General features: G+C 36.9%; 2 protein-coding genes across 2 annotated transcripts in view; one reads left to right on the top strand and one right to left on the bottom strand.

The window, feature by feature from the left end:
- The window catches only part of LOC135847116 (mucin-5AC-like), a 321,695-nt gene that overhangs the window by 267,767 nt on the left and 35,410 nt on the right, over nt 1–18,518 (bottom strand). The window lies entirely within an intron of this gene.
- LOC135848549 (zinc finger MYM-type protein 1-like) lies at nt 3,594–6,303 on the top strand. Its single transcript, XM_065368479.1, has one exon. It carries the CDS (start codon nt 3,834–3,836, stop codon nt 6,000–6,002), a length of 2,169 nt encoding a protein of 722 aa, XP_065224551.1. The 5' UTR covers nt 3,594–3,833; the 3' UTR covers nt 6,003–6,303.

The following is an 18,518-nucleotide window of genomic DNA, read 5'->3' as shown; positions in this document are numbered from 1 at the left end:
AGCTAAATTTCGGTAAATTGGTAAATTTCGGTAATAATTTTGTTTTTTGTCAACAATTTTCCTGATATATTATTCCACTTGTAATATGACGGTTACGTCTTCATGAGTACGCTAATTATTATTTGAAAATCAATTTCAAAAAGTGTAATATGATGGCTACTTATGATTGACTATTTTATTTTGTCGCTGTTTTCGACTTTTCGTATTCATTAAATCGGTAAATTTGGGTACTTCCGCGCATTTTGAAAAATTGGTAAATTTTTAAGTAATGTCTGGTAAATTACTGAGATAAATGTTGGTAAATTACTGGTGTATATTTAGAGCAAAGTCGGTTGATCTTGCGAACTGCGCAAGATGTTTTTTTTATCAGCACCTTACTAATCACGCTGTAAAATACAAACAACGCACCCAAATGCAAAATAAATTTTGTCAGATCTGGTCGCATGTTTGAACTATATTTCCTCCAATTTTGGTCAAAAAATGTCCACTTGTTCATAATTTTTCAGCCATGTGAAACGGTACGTATTGACTATCCCTCGTAATTGTCAAACTTTCAAAAACATCCAACTTTGGTAAAAATTAGTAATTTCTTGTTTCCGAATTTACTGTGAAAAATGGGACACTTTTTTATGTATTTACAGCAGAAGTAAGGACTTTCTGGCAGTTTTGACTGAAATGCATTGGATTGGAGAAACCTTCTTAGGGGCCAATACATCTGGTGAGGCTGATAAAACAACTGTACGAGGGGAGCATGGCAAATGATCAAATTAACTGAGAAACAACATCGAAGAAATTCCACCCCAAGAGAGGAGTATGACAAGGCTGCATTCTGTCCCCACTCCTGTTTAATCTATAGGGAGAATATACGAGTATATGTAATTTGTGAGACTCTGCAGCTACTCTTATCAGTAAGCACCAATGATGATGGCTCAGGCAAATGGCAGGGAGGAGTATCCATTGGAGGTGTACGAATGTCAAATCTCCATTACGCTGATGACACAACCCTCATAGCCTCAAGCATCAAAAATATGACCTGTTTCTGAAATGCTTGGAAGAGGTTAGTGCAAATATGGCCTGCTGGTAAATGAAGCAAAGATGAAGATCATGATTGTGAATCAGCCTGAGAACAACTCGTCTGATATCCAGGAAATTGAGGGAATCAAAATGGCCCTATTGACAAAATTATGCATAAAAACAGGCATGTACGAGTAGATGCGTATGCGTGAATTTGGACTTTTTTCAAAAAAAAAAAAAAAATATGAGGTTCAGCCTGCAAATAGCATGAGTAGATAAAAGTAATGTTCAAGCATGTAAAATGAAAGAAAAATTGAAAAAAATGTTTGCTCTGGGTGGGAATCAAACCCAAGACCCACAGTTTCTGTTTTTCCACATTCCCTAACCCACTTGGCCACTTTGCTGCTTGCAAAGAGTGGAGTTATTTCCCCATAAATGTTTGCATGTTGTGAACTTATTAAATTTTTCTCCAAAGTCCAAAAAGTGCAAACATTTATTATGCCGAAATAACTCCGCTCTTTGCAAGCAGCGAAGTGGCCGAGTGGGCTATGTAACACGCAAAAATAGAAACTGGTGGTCCCGGGTTCGATTCCCATCCAGGGCAATAATTGTTTTCAATTATTCTTTCATTTTACATGCTTTAACATTACTTTTACGCATGCTATTCGCAGGCTGAATCGTGTGCTTTTTTTGAAAAAAGTCCAAATTCATGCATTGCTTGTGCTATGCATAAAAGCATGCGTTTTAGCATGCTATCGCATAATTTTTGTTGATAGGGGATGAACTAATTTGTATACCTGGGATCCATTGTAGATAACAAAGGAGGCAGTGAAGCCGAGATAAGACGCAGAGTGCAAATCACAAAAAGTGCAATGTCTCACCGAAAGAAGATTTGGTCGGATGCGGTGGTGAGCAAGACTCTGAAGATAAGGCTTGTAAATGCTCTGGTTTTCTCAGTGTTTCTGTATGTGTCAGAAACCTGGATGGTATGTGAGGGAGACAGAAGAAAAATTGATGCGCTCGAGATGTGGTGTTGGAGAAGAATGCTTCAGATCCCATGGCCGGAGAAAAGGACCAATGTGTCCATCCTGGGGGAAATCAGTGTCCAGAAAAGGCTGTTGGCCGTGGTTCTCAGCAGAATCCTGAAATACTTTGGGCATATGTAACAAGGGCTGATGCGATGGAGTCCTTATTCATCCAAGGCAATGTAGAGGAAACTGAAGGGGGTGTGGATGCTCCTCCACGAGATGGACAGACTCCATTTGTAAGGCCATTGGATGCAGCTTCCAAGCATGCGTCAGGAGCGCCCTAAACAGAGACAGTTGGAGGGAGCTGGTGTATCATATCACATAAACGGCAACTGGTGCATCATAATCAGGATACCCCCAGAGGGATGATACGGCACCAAGAAAAAGAAGAAACATTTGAAAATTTCTTATTCAAGAAGTAAAAACCTATGGTTTTTGGTACCTAATTCTTTGGTTTTCCCAAATTTCCCAACTTTTCGCTTGAATTTTTCTGCCTCGGGAAGTGAGACACCCTCCCCTCCCTCTCCCTGTTCGGCACGCTACTGATCTCACTTCTTTGGGATGGTAGAATTTTGATGATAAGATGAAGTCGAAAATTATTTTTTTTAATTTCAGTTGGAAAAGGGTAATATTTCCATTGGACATTTTGTGAGATCTTTAATTAAATAATTTCCAATATTATTCTGAGAACGTTAATTTTGCCCATCGCGAAGATGGCTCCTTCTTGTTCACCACCTGCATAATCATGTGTGACATCACGTATGCAATTGACTTTGCCGACCCCCATGTCCGCTTCCTCGCCATATTGCGAAGCCAAATACCTACATCGTGTTGTTTTCGTATTAGGTATTATTATCATTACACTGCGTACAATCGCCGAATAGCGTATAGTAATAATGTAAACAAACCAGTTGATCGGATTAGCCGCGTATACACACCACAAGTTCAATTACCCGATAATATCAACTGTACGAGTACCTATAGTATATATGCGTAGCCCCATTATACGTCCTTATGCAGTGGCGGCTCGTGAATGTAATCGGTGTAATCGGCGATTACAGTCAAAAAATGGGAAAAGAAAAAAAATTACAATCAGAAATTCTCAGAATTTCTATTTTTTTAAATTTCTATTTTACGCTTCAGACAGGCGCCAATTATTTGTAGATAAGAAATTCATGTAAAATCGTCAACCGGGTGCGAGTACTACGCACAGGCTAGCAAGAGGTGTTCGGATGTTCTCGTCAACATGCGAGGATGCACGAAGATGACTAAACGTGCATTCGTTGTACTCGCTGCAAAATACGATTACGAGGTTTATAAACAGATCACTGAACGCGTGCATTTTCTGGTTTAAAAAAATGTTTTCACAAGCACATACTGGATTAGAACTTTTAAAAAATGAATTTGAAGTATAACCTCTCAATAAATACATATTACTTGGGGGAAATTTTGAAAAAAAAAATCAACAAAATATACATTTTTACATCAACTCTGGGGTCTCTGGGTTCGTTCATTTCATGAAAATGTAATCGCTCTCTGTAGCGAGTATATCTGGTGTGTGCACGTTGTGTTGGAATATTGGCACGTCGTGTCGTGTCGTATACACGCACACAGACATCTGTCACTGTCCTGTCCTTATCAGTTATCATGTTTTATTTTTTGCATTTCTTTTCTACAGTGGAGTAGGTTGATTAAAGCGCATGGTAAAGGTGTCGTGTATTTATTTATGCTCACTATAATTAGTTTTTCAATATTTTTTCTGTAATTGATCATTTTTGTGATGGATTCAACATGAGTGATTCGAGTGACTGTATTATTGACTCATTATTCACTAGAACATTTGGCAGCAGAAATTTTTCTGAGAAGCTAGAGATCATCAAAACAGGTAGGCCGACGCCGAATTTGAATTTGAAAACAGAGGTTAAAGATGGTCAGCGAAGATATTTTCGTTCCTTTCGTTCAGAGTGGTACACCGAAGTCGTATGGCTATGCGGATGTTCCCATATTCAAAAATTGTTCTGCTGGCCATGTTTTCTTTTTAGTACCAAAGTTGACGACCCATTTGTCCGAAGTGGTGTCACTGACATGGGTAATTACCAGAATCTGAAAGCAAGACATGACAAAAGCGTTGCTCATGTCCAAAGTATGGTCGATTTGGTTAAATTTGGTAAGAGTCGAGTAGACATTGGCATTAGTAAACCATATCACGATGAAATTGCTAAACATAATAAAGAGGTAACTGAGAATCGATACATTTTAAAGTGCTTAATTGATGTTACGTGTCATTTGGCTCAGCAAGAGATAGCATTCAGAGGCCATGATGAGAAGGCAGATTCTCAAAACAAAGGAAACTACGTCGAATTACTGAATCTTTTAGCTTTACGAGATGATAAATTGGCACATCATTTAGAAAACTCGACTGTTTTTACTGGCACATCCAAAACAATTCAAAACGAATTGATTGAGTGCATAAGTAAGGTTGTTGTAGATGAAATTAAAAGTGAAATTCGCCAGGCTAAGTTTGTGTCAATTATGCTCGATGAATCAGTTGATATTTCGAAAAAATCTCAACTATCAATAACGGTTCGCTATATTCCTGAATCTGACGAACACCAGGTTGTTGAACGTTTTATACGATATTTTGATGTCAGCAGCGAACGTAATGCTTCAAACTTATATGATGTTGTCCAAAAGTTTATCCAAGAGTTCGAAATAGGAGAAAAATTGATTGCTCAGACCTATGACGGGGCAGCTGTAATGGCAGGCCAGCACAATGGGCTACAAAAATTGATTTCAGATACCTATAAGCAAGCCCAGTTTGTACATTGCTATGCTCATCAACTTAATTTGGTTTTGAAACAATCAGTAGATGCGATCCGAGAATGCAGAATTTTTTTCGAAACTTTGAGTGGATTTGCCACATTTTTTTCAACTTCATCTAAACGAACCAGTTGCTTGGATGAGGTAGTACAACGAAGGTTACCATCAGCTTCAGCTACCCGTTGGAATTCAAATAGTAAATTGGTCTCTGTAATGTCTTTAGTCAAAGAAGATTTATGTTATGTTTTCAACATTATCATGAATGATGCTGATACCTGGGATAGCGGAACTCGTGCTAGTGCTAGAGGTTTTCTTCATCACCTTCAAGAATTCAATTTCAATTTTTTACTGGCAACGTTCGAGAAAATTTTTGCGCAGTCAACACTTCTTTTTGATTTATTTCAGCTTAAAATTTTCGACATTCAAGCAGCCACAACAAAGCTTGAAGAATTCAAAACATTTTTGAGCAATTTTCGGAATAAGTTTGATGAAGTTTATGGTAAAGTTTTGGATGCAGTGTCAAAAGTGACAAATGAACCCAAAAGACGACGAGCTGCTGGTGAACTGCCTGAGGTTCAAGAACACAGACGACTCTTCTATCAAATTATAGATACTGTACAGATGCAAGTTTCTGAACGATTTGCTGAGATAGCAAAATTAGAATACTTAGCTTTGCTAGATGCTAAAAAATTTGAAGTTTATTCCACGAAATTCCCAGAAAACTTGTTCAGAGCTTTAATGGCCCATCCTCATGGGAAAAACTTCGATTCAGCTAAGTTGAGATCGCAGCTTCTTGTAACTTATGATTCGACAGATTTACGTGGATTGACAATCCATGGGTTATACAAGTATTTGATGTCATCGGGCCTTTCTGTTGCCTTGTCTGAAGTTGTAAAGCTGTGTAACTTGATAATTACTATCCCAGTGACGAGTGCTTCAACAGAACGTTCGTTTTCAGCACTGAAAAGAATCAAGACAGCTTTACGATCAACTCAAGGAGAAGAAAGGCTGTCTGGATTAACAGTGCTCTCAATTGAAAAAAAATTGCTGCGTCAGCTGAGGGAAAAACCTGATTTTTATGATCGGGTGATTCAAGAATTCCTCAAAAAAACAAGAAGGATGGACTTCATTTATCGATAAATCTTAATTTTTCAATGAATTTTGATAACTTTGTCTTATTATTGTGAACTAGGTATAGGTATATTTATATCTACTTTTATACTGTTTTTAATGATTCGTTATTTTTTTCTCTCAATGTTTCGTTTTTATGATTCGTATTAGATGAAAGCAAATAAGATTGTTATTTGTGCTAATTTTTTTCCTCTTGAGAAAGTTGATTTTACCTTGGCCAAAATTCCACCACCCCCAAAAACACTTTCCCCTTTTCACCTTATGACCTTCGACTACGCATTTGCCGATTACAACCCGATTACATTCACGAGCCGCCACTGTCCTTATGCCAGTATCAATGCTTGTCACGTTTCAATTCTCTCAATACCTACGCTGAGCGTAAAGAGAAAGAGAGAGAAAGAGCAGAGGGCCGCCGGCTCAAGTGCCTATATATTCTTAGACCTACGTATATTTATAATTTTACCAATACCTATAGGCCTAGCTAAAGAGCTATCAGTACATATCTAGGTACGAGTACGTATGTCTATGTACTTTCTACATGTTTCCTATCTACTATAGAATCGTCACTGAGAGTATGTTTGGGTGCGTGAGATACAGCAACGGTCGTATGTTCTACTCTGTCTGTCTCTCTGTACCTCCTGCCTTCTTCCTCATTGCCACTTGCATATAGGTAGAGATAGGTACAAGGTTGTCATCACCTGTGTCATGTGTAGTATTGTAGATCTATTCGCGATATTATAAATGTGTGTAGGCTAGGTTCACTTCACAGTGCTCTTATTCTCATACAAGTTGAGAATGTTGCTGGTAAATTGTCCAACGATGCATGAGCTGATAACGTGCGTGTATAATTCACATTAGTATCCACGCAGCATGAGCAATGTGCATGTGTAGTTCAACGTATCATTGCTCATTTGCAAATGCTTCGGCGGAGGAAAAATTGGGGAACTTTTTCGGTCAATGTCAAGTGCATGTGGATACCCAAGAATGGAACTTGATGCCTGGATGTCCTTTTTTGGGGGAGGAGGAAAGATGGTGGTGGCTCTAAGAACCACGATGGTAAAGACTTCAATTTCAGATCGATTCATAGATTAAATCTTTATACCAAGTCTGAAGTCGTTGACTGGTGGCTAATACGAATTGAATTTTCTAGTCGATTAAAATTTATACCCACAATTTCATTCAGCTGAGCAAATTACCTGAATAATTTCGTCTCGAAATGTAGCCTATTTGAAAAATTAAAATCATAAAATGCGAAATTAACGTCTCAAAATAATGAACATTGTACATGAATCAATGCTAAGTGGTGGAACAAAACAAATAATTTTATTCGTTATAATTACTTCTTAAATTGCTTGCAAAAACAGAGTGAAAATATTTACAGTGGAAAAAAATTCATAACCTTCAAATGAAACGGTCACCTGCATCACCTCGACAATGTGTCGGGTAGGTACTAGCGCGAAAAAAATTTGACTTCTCGATTGTCTTTTTCAGATATGTAACCATATGAACATTAGGTATATGAATGTACATAAATGTGGAAAATTTCATATTTGTGTAGGTACATACAATGCTGCGTGAGGGGTACTTGTTAGACTTAGGTAGATACCGAATGTGTGCATTTGGCAAGCGGAAATTTGACCTTGTATTTAAACATACTACAGTTCGTTTGTTTGTTAGTATTCCGGTTCAGAGAGCACATTTTCCTCTTTGTAGAATATTTTTCTCAGTTTGGTATTACGTGTCATAAAAATACAGAAGATACCTACAATATTGTGTAACTGTCTGGCTGACTTACAATGCTTACTTTGAAAACTGTAAATAAGAGATGCAGAACTCACGATCAAATGAGCATCAAGTAGTAAAACTTGCAAGACTACCAAAATTTCGAAAAAAAAAAACAAAAAAGTTAAGAACTTGCAATTAGGGGACTTATTGGAGCGAATTTAAAGTTTAGAGCTTCATGTTTTGAAAAATGAGACAACAAAATCAAAATGGCGGCCATATTGATCGACAGGTAAGCCGAAATCGCAGATTTTGCGTTCCAACATAGGATTTGCACGACATTTTTTGAACCGTACAAAAGTAGATCGAAAGATCAGGCAAACATTTATCACCTGTCAAAATTTCAAGTGCTGATGTGCCTTTTTCGATTTTTGGTGAATTTTTGAAAATTTTTAGGCCAAAAATGAGGGGAAAAATCGAAATTTTACCAAATTGACCGAGAAAGCTGAAATTTGGTATATACCCGATTTTCGATATGCCAAATCGATTGGAAACTGTTTAAAACCGTTTTGAACAGTTCTGGAGGCTCCAGCAGATTTTTGAAACTCGAAATTCCCACAAAATTTCATCAAATGGAAATAGAAACCCGAAATTCATTCTGCAAACTAATTTCAATACGTTACGAAGTCAACTGGAGGTGGATTTTAAGTCATTTTGAGGCCTCCAGCAAATTTTTGAAAGTTTCTGGAGCCTCCAGTAGACTTTTGAACTTTGAAATTTTCCAAAATTTCATCAATAATGGTGATGGAAAGCCGAAATTTATTCCGCAAACTAATTTCAATACACTACGAAGCCAACTGCAGGTGGATTTTAAGTCATTTTGAGGCCTCCAGCAAATTTTTGAATTTTGAAATTTTCCAAAATTTCATCAAATGGTGATGGAAAGCCGAAATTCATTCTGCAAACTAATTTCAATACACTACGAAGTCAACTGCAGGTAGATTTCAAGGCGTTTTGGAGCCTCCAGAAATTTTTGAAAATTTCTGGAGCCTCCAGTAGACTTTTGAATTTTGAAATTTTCCAAAATTTTTTCAAGTGGAGTTGAAAATTCGAAATTTATTCTGCAAACTAATTTCAATACGCTACGAAGTAAACTGCAGGTAGACTTTTGGTCGTTTTGGAGCCTCCAGCAACTTTTTGAAAATTACTGGAGCCTCCAGTAGATTTTTGAAACTTGAAATTTTCCAAAATTTCATCAAACAGTGGTGGAAAGCCGAAATTCATTCTGCAAACTAATTTCAATACGCTACGTAGTCGACTGTAGGTGGATTTCAAGTGGTTTTGGACCCTCCAGCGACTTTTTGAAGGGTTGTACGCCGTTTTTTGAAGAAACGAAATTTCTAAAAATTAGCTGGAAGCTTCAAAACCATTTGAAACCACCATGCAGTCGACTTCATGTCGTATTGAAATTAGTTTGCGAAGTAAAAATTTCAGCTTGCTAACTCCATTTTGAAAAAATGTTGTGGGAATTTCAAGTTTCAAAAATCTGGTGGAGACTCCAGTAGTTTTCAAAAATTCTCTGGAGACTCCAAAACGACTTGAACTCATCTAAAGTCGTCTTCAGAGGGTGTTAAAATTGGAGTGCAGAGTAAATTTCGGCTTTCCATCTCCGTTTGAGAAAATTTTGGGGAAATTTCCATTTTCAAAGATCTACTGGAGGCTCCAGTAATTTTCAAAAAGCCGCTGGAGGCTCCAAAACGACTCAAAGGCTACCTGCAGTTCACTTTGTAGCGTATTGAAATTAGTTTGCAGAATAAATTTCAGGTTTCCATTTCCAATTTGATGAAATTTTGTGGGAATTTCGAGTTTCAAAAATCTGCTGGAGGCTCCAGAACTGCCCAAAACGGTTTGAAACAATTTCCAATTGATTTGGCATGTTGAAAATAGGGTATAACCCAAATTTCAGCTTTCTTGGTCAATTTGGTAAAATTTCAATTTTTCCCTCATTTTTGGCCTAAATGTGATTTTCAAAAATTTACCAAAAATCGAAAAAGGTATTTTAGCGCTTGAAATTGTGACAGGTGATAAATTTTTGCCTGATCTTTCGATCTACGTTTGAACTGATAAAAAAAATTTCGTGTAAGTCCAATGTTGGATCGTAAAATCTGCGATTTTGGCTGACCTGTCAATCAAAATGGCCGCCATTTTGTAAGTAGTGCCACTTTTTCTGGAGGACAGGGGCTAGAAATGTTCCTTAGGACTCCCCTTTTAAGAAAAAAGTTGTCTCGGAGGATCAACGGGGGGGTGGGGGTGCAATATATCTTTATGCGGGCTCCCCAAATATTAGACTTGGCTTTCTACTCTTACTCAGAAAACTCTCATCTCCTCTTTTCTCTTTATCAAAATTACATCGATGAATCACTACACCAATTGAGTGGTGGACTGGTGGTTGATGGAACTTGCAGCTATTGCACAAATTATATGTCGGTAGATGCGACTATGGAAAGTTTATAATAATTGGGTAGCTAGTTCAAGATGCTTTGGTACAGACACAACACACGGAAGTGCCTAACTGCCTACTGCACCTTGCATCTACATAAATGATAATTATATTTGCACTTATGCGAAGCTCGCAGGTATATTCAATTATTCAGCGAGTAGGTACACACAAGAGAAATCTATACGTATGCACCCTGCACTGCAGCTATTGAACGATCAAGAAACAACAACTAAATAATATCAAAATATAAAATAAAATAGGTAAATAATGTTCTCCGTTTATTAAGCACCAATAAAGACATAGACACGAAGTCAGTCAAGAACGTACATAGGCAGAGTACATGGCAACACAATGGTATATCAAATAAATGCTTCTGCAAGTACATACAATTGCAAAAGGGTATAATGATGCACCCGCCGAAGGACGCGAGTACCTAGCTCTGCAGCATTATACCCGCAGGCCCAGTAAACGAAAGAGATGCAAGATTCATCTACCATAAGACGAGGGTGCAACAAAGAAAGAAAACCCAAGCAACCGAGATACGTGGACATTTTTAAATATAAATGGAAGCCCAATAAGGCCTGAGGCATCGCACATCGTGTAACCATGAAGATGATGCGATTTGATTTACCATTAGAAGACCATGTTCCATCGTCTTCATCGTCGTCTTCGTCGGGAGAAAAAAGCGAACCACTATATAGGCACAGAGAGGGGACGAAAAACATTGTTCAGCGGTCGATAGCCCTTTTCTCTACGCTATGCTGTGTAGAGTACGTCCGAACCCGGCCAGATTATTATGGACACGGACTCGGCACTTCCTTCCATTGTTGATATAACCAAGCGACGCAGAAAGACAGAGAGAGTATGCGATGCTGCGACGTCGCTTCGTACTTTGGACGACCTTCCACTTGACCATTGTTTTGGAGAATGGCGATGGCTGCGGTACCCTGGCTACGAGTATGATGACCAAGTTGCCGCAGCAGCAATTTTGCTGCGTCTTCTTTGACAGAGGCGCGCGATGACCCAAGAGGTGTACCCATGCTCAATGCTGGCTATTCACAATATCCGAGCATAACAGATGAAAGAAGAAGCACATAAAAAAGATATGTATAGAGACTATAGAAATAGATGCTATAAAGTCGTGGTGCTTTAGCTGTGTCAATAATACGCACATAATAATATAGAGTTGTATTAGAAGACGATCGCTTCTTTTATTGACGGCTAAATCGATTATTTACTTTTTGTCACGGTTAATAGAGGCGAGGATGGAATGGCGGTGCTTGCAACGGGCAAATAACTATACACCGCTGCAGATTCCATGGGCTTTTATGGCAGTTCTATTCTGCGTCTTTTTCAATCGCGGTATTTTTACATAACCGCGGATATAAGTAAAAGATATAAATAGGATACTACATGTACCTATGTACGTTGAATGACAATCCATAGAATAAAATATCGCTTTGAAAATCAATTTTTCTGAAAATTTTCAATGATTGAAATAATTACCTAGCTGGTTTTTGTAAAATATTGCAGCGATTAAAAAGTACCCAACCTTATCACTTCCAATGGTATAAGAAAAAAGCAAGGGCCCACGTTGAGGTGGTGAGGGTGTGCTAATGCGTGCTTGTACGCAGTTTTTTTAGAAATTTCAATTAGGAACAGGATTAAGGGTTTTGATTTAGAATGAGCATTAGAGCATTTTAGTAAAAAATTAGTCATTTAGCATCAGAGATTAACATTTTTAGATACATTATAGGTATGTACTTATTTGAGTGCATAATGAGAAATGTGTTACAATATTTCAATTTTTGGACAGAAAATGGAAATTTGTGGCAGAAAATAAAAACATTTTTTTGAAGAAAAAAAATGTGTTTTTGAAATTTTAATGAGATCTTTGCCCAAAAAACGTGAAGTTTTGGCAGAAAATGAGCATTTCTGCAGAGAATTCGTGTTTTGGTGTGTAATCAGAACCTGGTCCAAAAAAATGAGAAATTTTGGCAGAAAATCAGCAATTCAGCATTTTTGACAGAAAATCAGGTATTTTTGAAAATTGCATATTTTGACAAAAAATAAGCTGTATTTGTTTTTTAAAAAAAGAGAATTTTTAGTGGAAAATGAGATTTTTTTTGGAAAACATGAGCAATTTTGCAGAAAATTAGCATTTTTGGCATTTGGCAAAAAATTATTTCAACACTTTAAAATTCATATAAGTTTTCCTGTTTCAACATTTGACAAATTTCTTTAATTCATGATCAATTTTTAAACTTTTCCAAAAACGTTTGCACAATTTTTCTTAATTTTGTCAACATCATAAGTTTTGCCAATTTTTGTTTTCAATTTTTCATTTTTTTTGAAAAATGTCACCTAAGTTGTAAAAGTTATAAAATTTGCTGTTTTTTGTTTAAAGTTAATTTAAAAACTTTTTTTGAAAAATTTCACTCAGGTCATCAATATTGACATTTTTAAACAGTTCTAAACAGTTGGAAATTCTCATCAACTTTTAATGATTCTGGCTCTCTCGAATGGGCCTCGAAATCGTCTTTTACTCTTGTAATAATGCAATGTGGATAAAGAAAAAAGTGAAAAAATATGCAGAGGTTGATTCAACTATTTTAGCCCTGCATAAGAATTTTTGCCAAGTGATCTGAGAAAGTGAGTGTAACGTAACTCTTCTTCTGAGAGTTGATTTGTATGCATTCATTTTTTTTTCTTCTTCAAAATTTCCAGCTTTTTCGCAAAGGAGGGGTGATTTTTACAACGGTTTTTACGAGTAATTTTCGTCAGTGGATCATATACGGTCATTTGAGTAGATACTATGTAGGTTACTTAGCACAATCAATTTAGCAAAATTTTTATTCGAACCTCGGAAAAATTAGGGGAAAGCTGAATTTCACATTATTTGTTCAGATTCATCACTAAAACAACCCATCAAAAATTGCACCCCATAACTTGCCAGCTACCCCCGCAAGAGGTCATTAACCTTTGCCAATACAGGTTTTTTCGGCTGTATCCCCGACATGAAGGGTCCGAGATGAAAAAGTTCAAACATTCTACGCTAAATTTACTACCAGCATGACCAGTTCAGCTTTTCCCAAATTGTGATTTCACCCTTACCAAGGTGGGGGTAAAATTGTCAATTTTATGAAAATTGTTTCTAAAAATAAAAATCGACAATTTGAAACGTGAACTCGATTTATTGTAGACCCGAAAATATTTTGACCAAAGTTGTACACTGCAACTTGTCTGCCAACCCCGCAAGAGGTCATTAACCTTTGTCAATCTACATTTTTCGGATATATCGCCGAAATGAAGGGTGGTCGGAGGGAAAAAATGATTGAACTAAAATTATTCTACGTCAAATTTCCTATAAGCATGATCAGTTCAGTTAAAATATATTTTTCAATTTTTGGTGAATTCTTAATAATCATTAGGCCAAAAATGAGAAAATAATCAAAATTTTACCAAATTAACCTAGGAGGCTGAAATTTGGGATATACGCTATTTTCGACCTGCCAAATCGATTGGGAACGATTTCAAACCATTTTGAGCAATTCTGGAGCCTCCTTCACATTTTTGAAACTTGAAAATCCCACAAAATTTCATAAAATGAAGTTGGGAAGCGGAAATTAAAGCTGCAATCCGATTTATACGCGTTATTAAGTCGACTCCTGGTGGGTTTGAGTCATTTTATGTCCACCAGCAACTTTTTGAAAATTGGAGCCTCCAATAGATTTTTGAAATTATCAAATGGAGTTGAAAAGCTGAAAGTCGTTCTGTAAACTATAATTTTAATACGCTATGAAATCGACTGCAAGTAGATTTCAAGTGTTGTTTTGTAGACATCTGCGAATTTTTGGAAATTACTAGAACCTCCAGTTAATTTTTTAAGCTTGCAATTTCTACAAAATTTGATCAAATGGAGTTGGAAAGCCGAAAATTGATTCGGATAGATTTTGTGACATTTTTTGAAAAACAGATAAGTTTCTAAAAATCTGCTGGAGGCTCCAAAACGGATTGAAACTGCCTGCGATCCACCTCAGAATAATGTCAAAGATGGGGTGTCTCTGTTTGGTAAAATTCATGGAAATTTCGAACATTGAAAAATCTACTGGAGGCTCCAGTAATTTCCAAAAAGTCGCTGGAGGCTCCAAAACGACTTGAAATCTACCGGTAGTCGACTTCGTAGTGTATTAAAATTAGTTTACAGAGTAAATTTTAGCTCTCCAACTGTTTTTTATAATGAAATTTTAAGTTTCTATTTGTCGGAGGTTCTAGGAATTTTCGAAAAGTCGCTGGAGGCTCCAAAATGACTTGAACAAACCTGCAGTCGGCTTGATAGTGTATTAAAATTGAAGTGCAGAATAAATTTTGTATTTCCAACTCTGTTTGGTTGATTTTTATGGGGATTTCGAGCATTGAAATATCTGCTGGAGGCTCCAGTTATCTCCAAAAAGTCACTGGAGGCTCCAAAACGACTTGAAATCTGCTTGCAGTCGACTCCCCAGCGTGTTGAAATTAGTTTATGGAATGAATTTCAGCTTTCCAACTGCTTTTGACGTTTTGTGGAAATTTCAAGTTTCAAAAATCTGCTGGAGGCTCCAAAATTGCTCAAACTGGTTTGAAACAGGTTGAAAATAGGATATATTCCAGATTCCATTCTTCTACGTCCAATTTTAGTTCAAATCACTTATCTCCGACCCTTCATTTCGGCGATATAGCCAAAAAACGTAGATTGACAAAGGTTAATGACCTCTTGCAGGGGTGGCAGACAAGTTGCAGTGTGCAACTTTGGTCAAAATATTTTCAAGTCTACTGTGAATCGAGTTCACGTTTTAAATTGTCGATTTTCATTTTTATAAATAATTTTCATAAAATTGACAACTTTACCCCCTCCTTAGTAAGAGTGAAATCGCCATTTTGACAAAAGCTGAACTGGTCATGCTGGTTGTAAATTTAGCGTAGAATAATTTCTGTTTGAACATTTTTCATCTCGGACCCTTCATGTCGGTGATACAGCCGAAAAATCTGTATTGGCAATGGTTAATGACCTCTTGTGGGGGTAGCTGGCAAGTTATGGGGTGCAACTTTTGATGGGTTGTTTTAGTGACCAATCTGAACAAATAATGTGAAATTCAGCTTTCCCCTAATTTTTCCAGGTTCGACTAAAAATTTTGCTAAAGTGACTGACTGACTGTGTTAAATTTTGGATCACTTTGTCTATACCTACCTATCATTCTTAAACGTACAGGTTTCTGCGCACATATGTACGATCGAGTATATATAACCCATAGTACGACCTAAATACCTGTTGGTACATTCGTAATGCACACCTGTAGAAGCAAAAAAAAAAAAAAATAGGTATATTCATCTCGCTCTCGCCCCTTCCCGTGCCATCTTCGCTACTTTAATAATCATTAATTCACATCGACGCTAAATGAGCATACACAGAATACTATAAGATACGACGACGTACATCTCAAAAGAGTAAACCGGTAACTGATATCGGTTACTCGGATGATTCCACACTCATCTTCGTATACTGTGATTGTGGCTCATCGTAAACTCACCATATGTACCTATACGTAGCAGATGAAGTTATAATGCTTACCAATACCTACTATGCTGTTCGATTATTATTTTTTTTACCTTAGCTCTTTCTTCTTTCATTCTTTCTCGCTTACTCGAAGCAGGTAGTATGCTGCGCGAAAGGTAAATATTTTAGAAGGTTACCGATATGCAAATAACCTGTATGTGAGGTCAAACCGCTACGCTGCGCCGGTCCAAAGACCGGTATAGGTATACGAGTTAACCTATATCCTAGTCCGGTCGTTTGTCCATGCTCTACCTATACAGCGGCATGGCACCTTTCTTTACATCTATCTTTCTTCTTCTCCGCATAGTGATCTCCTCTCGAGGCTTCTTTTTTTCTCTATCTCGTTTACCCAATGAGCCAACTCTACTTCCTCGTACTACCAGTATATCTATCAGAGATGGTAAAAAATACATATTTCATTTACACACAGCACACAGGCCAGCGCAGCAACCTAGGTAATACATTATACTACGTAATTCTCTGGTTCTCTTCGTGGTCGTGGTCGTACTCGTATTCTGCTGCAGTTCGCGTACGAAGACTCGATGATAATAATAATGGTAATGCAGCAACGACCCATTCTCGTATTCCGCAAACAGGTTGACATTATTACGATGAATAAGTCTAACGAGAAAAAGGAGAAGCCGAATGCACGTTTTTTTTTCTTTTTCGATTCTACGATGGCTCTCCTCTCATACATTCTGAAGCTGGAACCGACGATGGCACGATTTGGTCATTCACTAACAGCAGCCGAGAAAGAATTTCTTTTTCAATTTCCCGCTCATTTATTTGTGGTGCAATTCTCCAGTCAAATGTGCCGAAAAAAACCTGATATGTGGTGAAGCAAACAGGTGAACGAATACTGCAAGCTCTGGCAAACCCGACGACCACCGAATGGAATCTGTGGTATGGACTATGGACCGTGGATAGCCGATCGATGAAGATGACCACAGAGTGAAAGAATGATAGAGCGGAGCGAAGGGTCAAGTCAGAGTAGTGCATTGCAGCCCAGGATCCGCACAGCACCGTAAAGTTCGTGGCCATTAATCATCGTCGGTCGGCCAATGGGTATTTCCTGCAGCATGCAGCTGATTTACCTAATTCAACGTATACCTAGTATACCTCTCCAGTCATACACTCGCCAGAAGATGCGGTATTTGGTATTTGTTTTACGGTTGACGGAAGACTGCAACGAATACATTTAATGAGGTGGATTGGTGGCTTCAGCAGGGCAGGGTGGGGGGGGGTTAGGAAGAAGGTAGCGCTGAAAGAGAGCGAGAATACAGTGTAATCGATTTGCAATACTTGCCTGTTCATCTATCCATGTATCTGCGACTAGAATTTTTTCGAATAGATAATCTTGGATGTTTGGGATGATGCAGAGGGGTACATAGAAGATGGTATTTTGCATTTATTTGCCTTCTGGACCTTGCCAGAGATTATTTTATGACTTTTTGCGAATAAATTATATAATTTTTACTGATTTTATGCGCAGGAATAGGTCGATTTGCATTCTTGTAGATTTTACGATCAAATTTCGTTACCGAATGAAAATTTTATTGTATCATCATTTTAAATTTATTGTTTTATTTTTGGATTAAGTATCTCTGCCGAGTTGAAAGCTGACTATTTTAATGAAAAACACCGATTGATCTGACTTTTGAGAACTTGAAAAAAAACATGAATTTGTGAAAATTATGACGTCAAACTTTCATAAATAATTTTCTGGAGTTTTGTCTGACTCTTAGAAAATTGGAAGAAGATTGATTTCCAATATTCAGAGAAAATTTTTGATTTCACAAATAAGAAAGTGTTAACAATGATTAGTTCTTTTTAAAGTTTGAAAAAAATTATCAACTTGTGATATTTTAAAGTACACATTGCTGAAGTAGACGTTTACATCTATAGTCTGGCTTTTAACAACTTGAAAACAAAATCAATAAATTGTCATGTCAAACTTACAAAAATGACTTTCCAAAATTTGTTACTTTTTTTTGAAAACTTGAGAAAAATCCTGTAGAAGCCCTATAACAATGGCAGGGATTGTACTCAAATTTTTCTCAAAAAAAAGTAACTTAACTAAGTAACCAAAAAATCCAGAAAAAGTAACCAAAAAGTAACCAAAAAAATGTTGATGTAACAAAAAAAGTGACAACCAAAAAACTTTCGAAAATTTCGATAGCAGTGTTTTCAAAAAACACAAAAAAAACATCAAAACTCGAATAAAACCCATTTTTGAAAAAAAAACTAGCAAAAGCTCAAAACAGATAATTATCAACATTTTGAAAGTAAGCTACTCGTAGATCAAAATGCAAAAAGAATGCATGAAAAAAATATTGGATTCCAGAAACATAATCGAAAAATGTGTTCAACCACTGAAAAAATTGCAAAATTGAAAGAAGAGGGGGAAGTCTACCGAAACAGGGAGGAACGAAATTTAATCTTCTATTGAAAATCATTTCGAAAAATCAAACACAAAAATACCAATTGTACATAAAAGAGCAAAAATGAGCGAGGATTTGATGAAAAAAAATTATTCGAGTAGGGCCTATTGAGAAATGATAAACAATAATTTGTAAAAAAATTCCACAAATAAAAAGAATTATTTCAGAACGGGAAACTTATTGAAATCAACAGGAAAGGGCGGTGGGGAAGGGAGCGGAGAGAGTGATTTGTGAAAATCATTTTAAAAATTCGAACCAAAAAAATGTAC

Source organism: Planococcus citri, chromosome 5, assembly GCF_950023065.1.
Source record: "Planococcus citri chromosome 5, ihPlaCitr1.1, whole genome shotgun sequence".
Lineage (NCBI taxonomy): Eukaryota > Metazoa > Arthropoda > Insecta > Hemiptera > Pseudococcidae > Planococcus > Planococcus citri.
The sequence above is the reverse complement of the archived record's forward strand: the minus strand, read 5'-3'. Positions and strand labels throughout refer to the sequence as shown.

Bases quoted from the DNA above. Each gene is read 5' to 3' on its own strand.
- LOC135848549 (XM_065368479.1), top strand. From the start codon at position 3,834: ATGAGTGATTCGAGTGACTGTATTATTGACTCATTATTCACTAGAACA.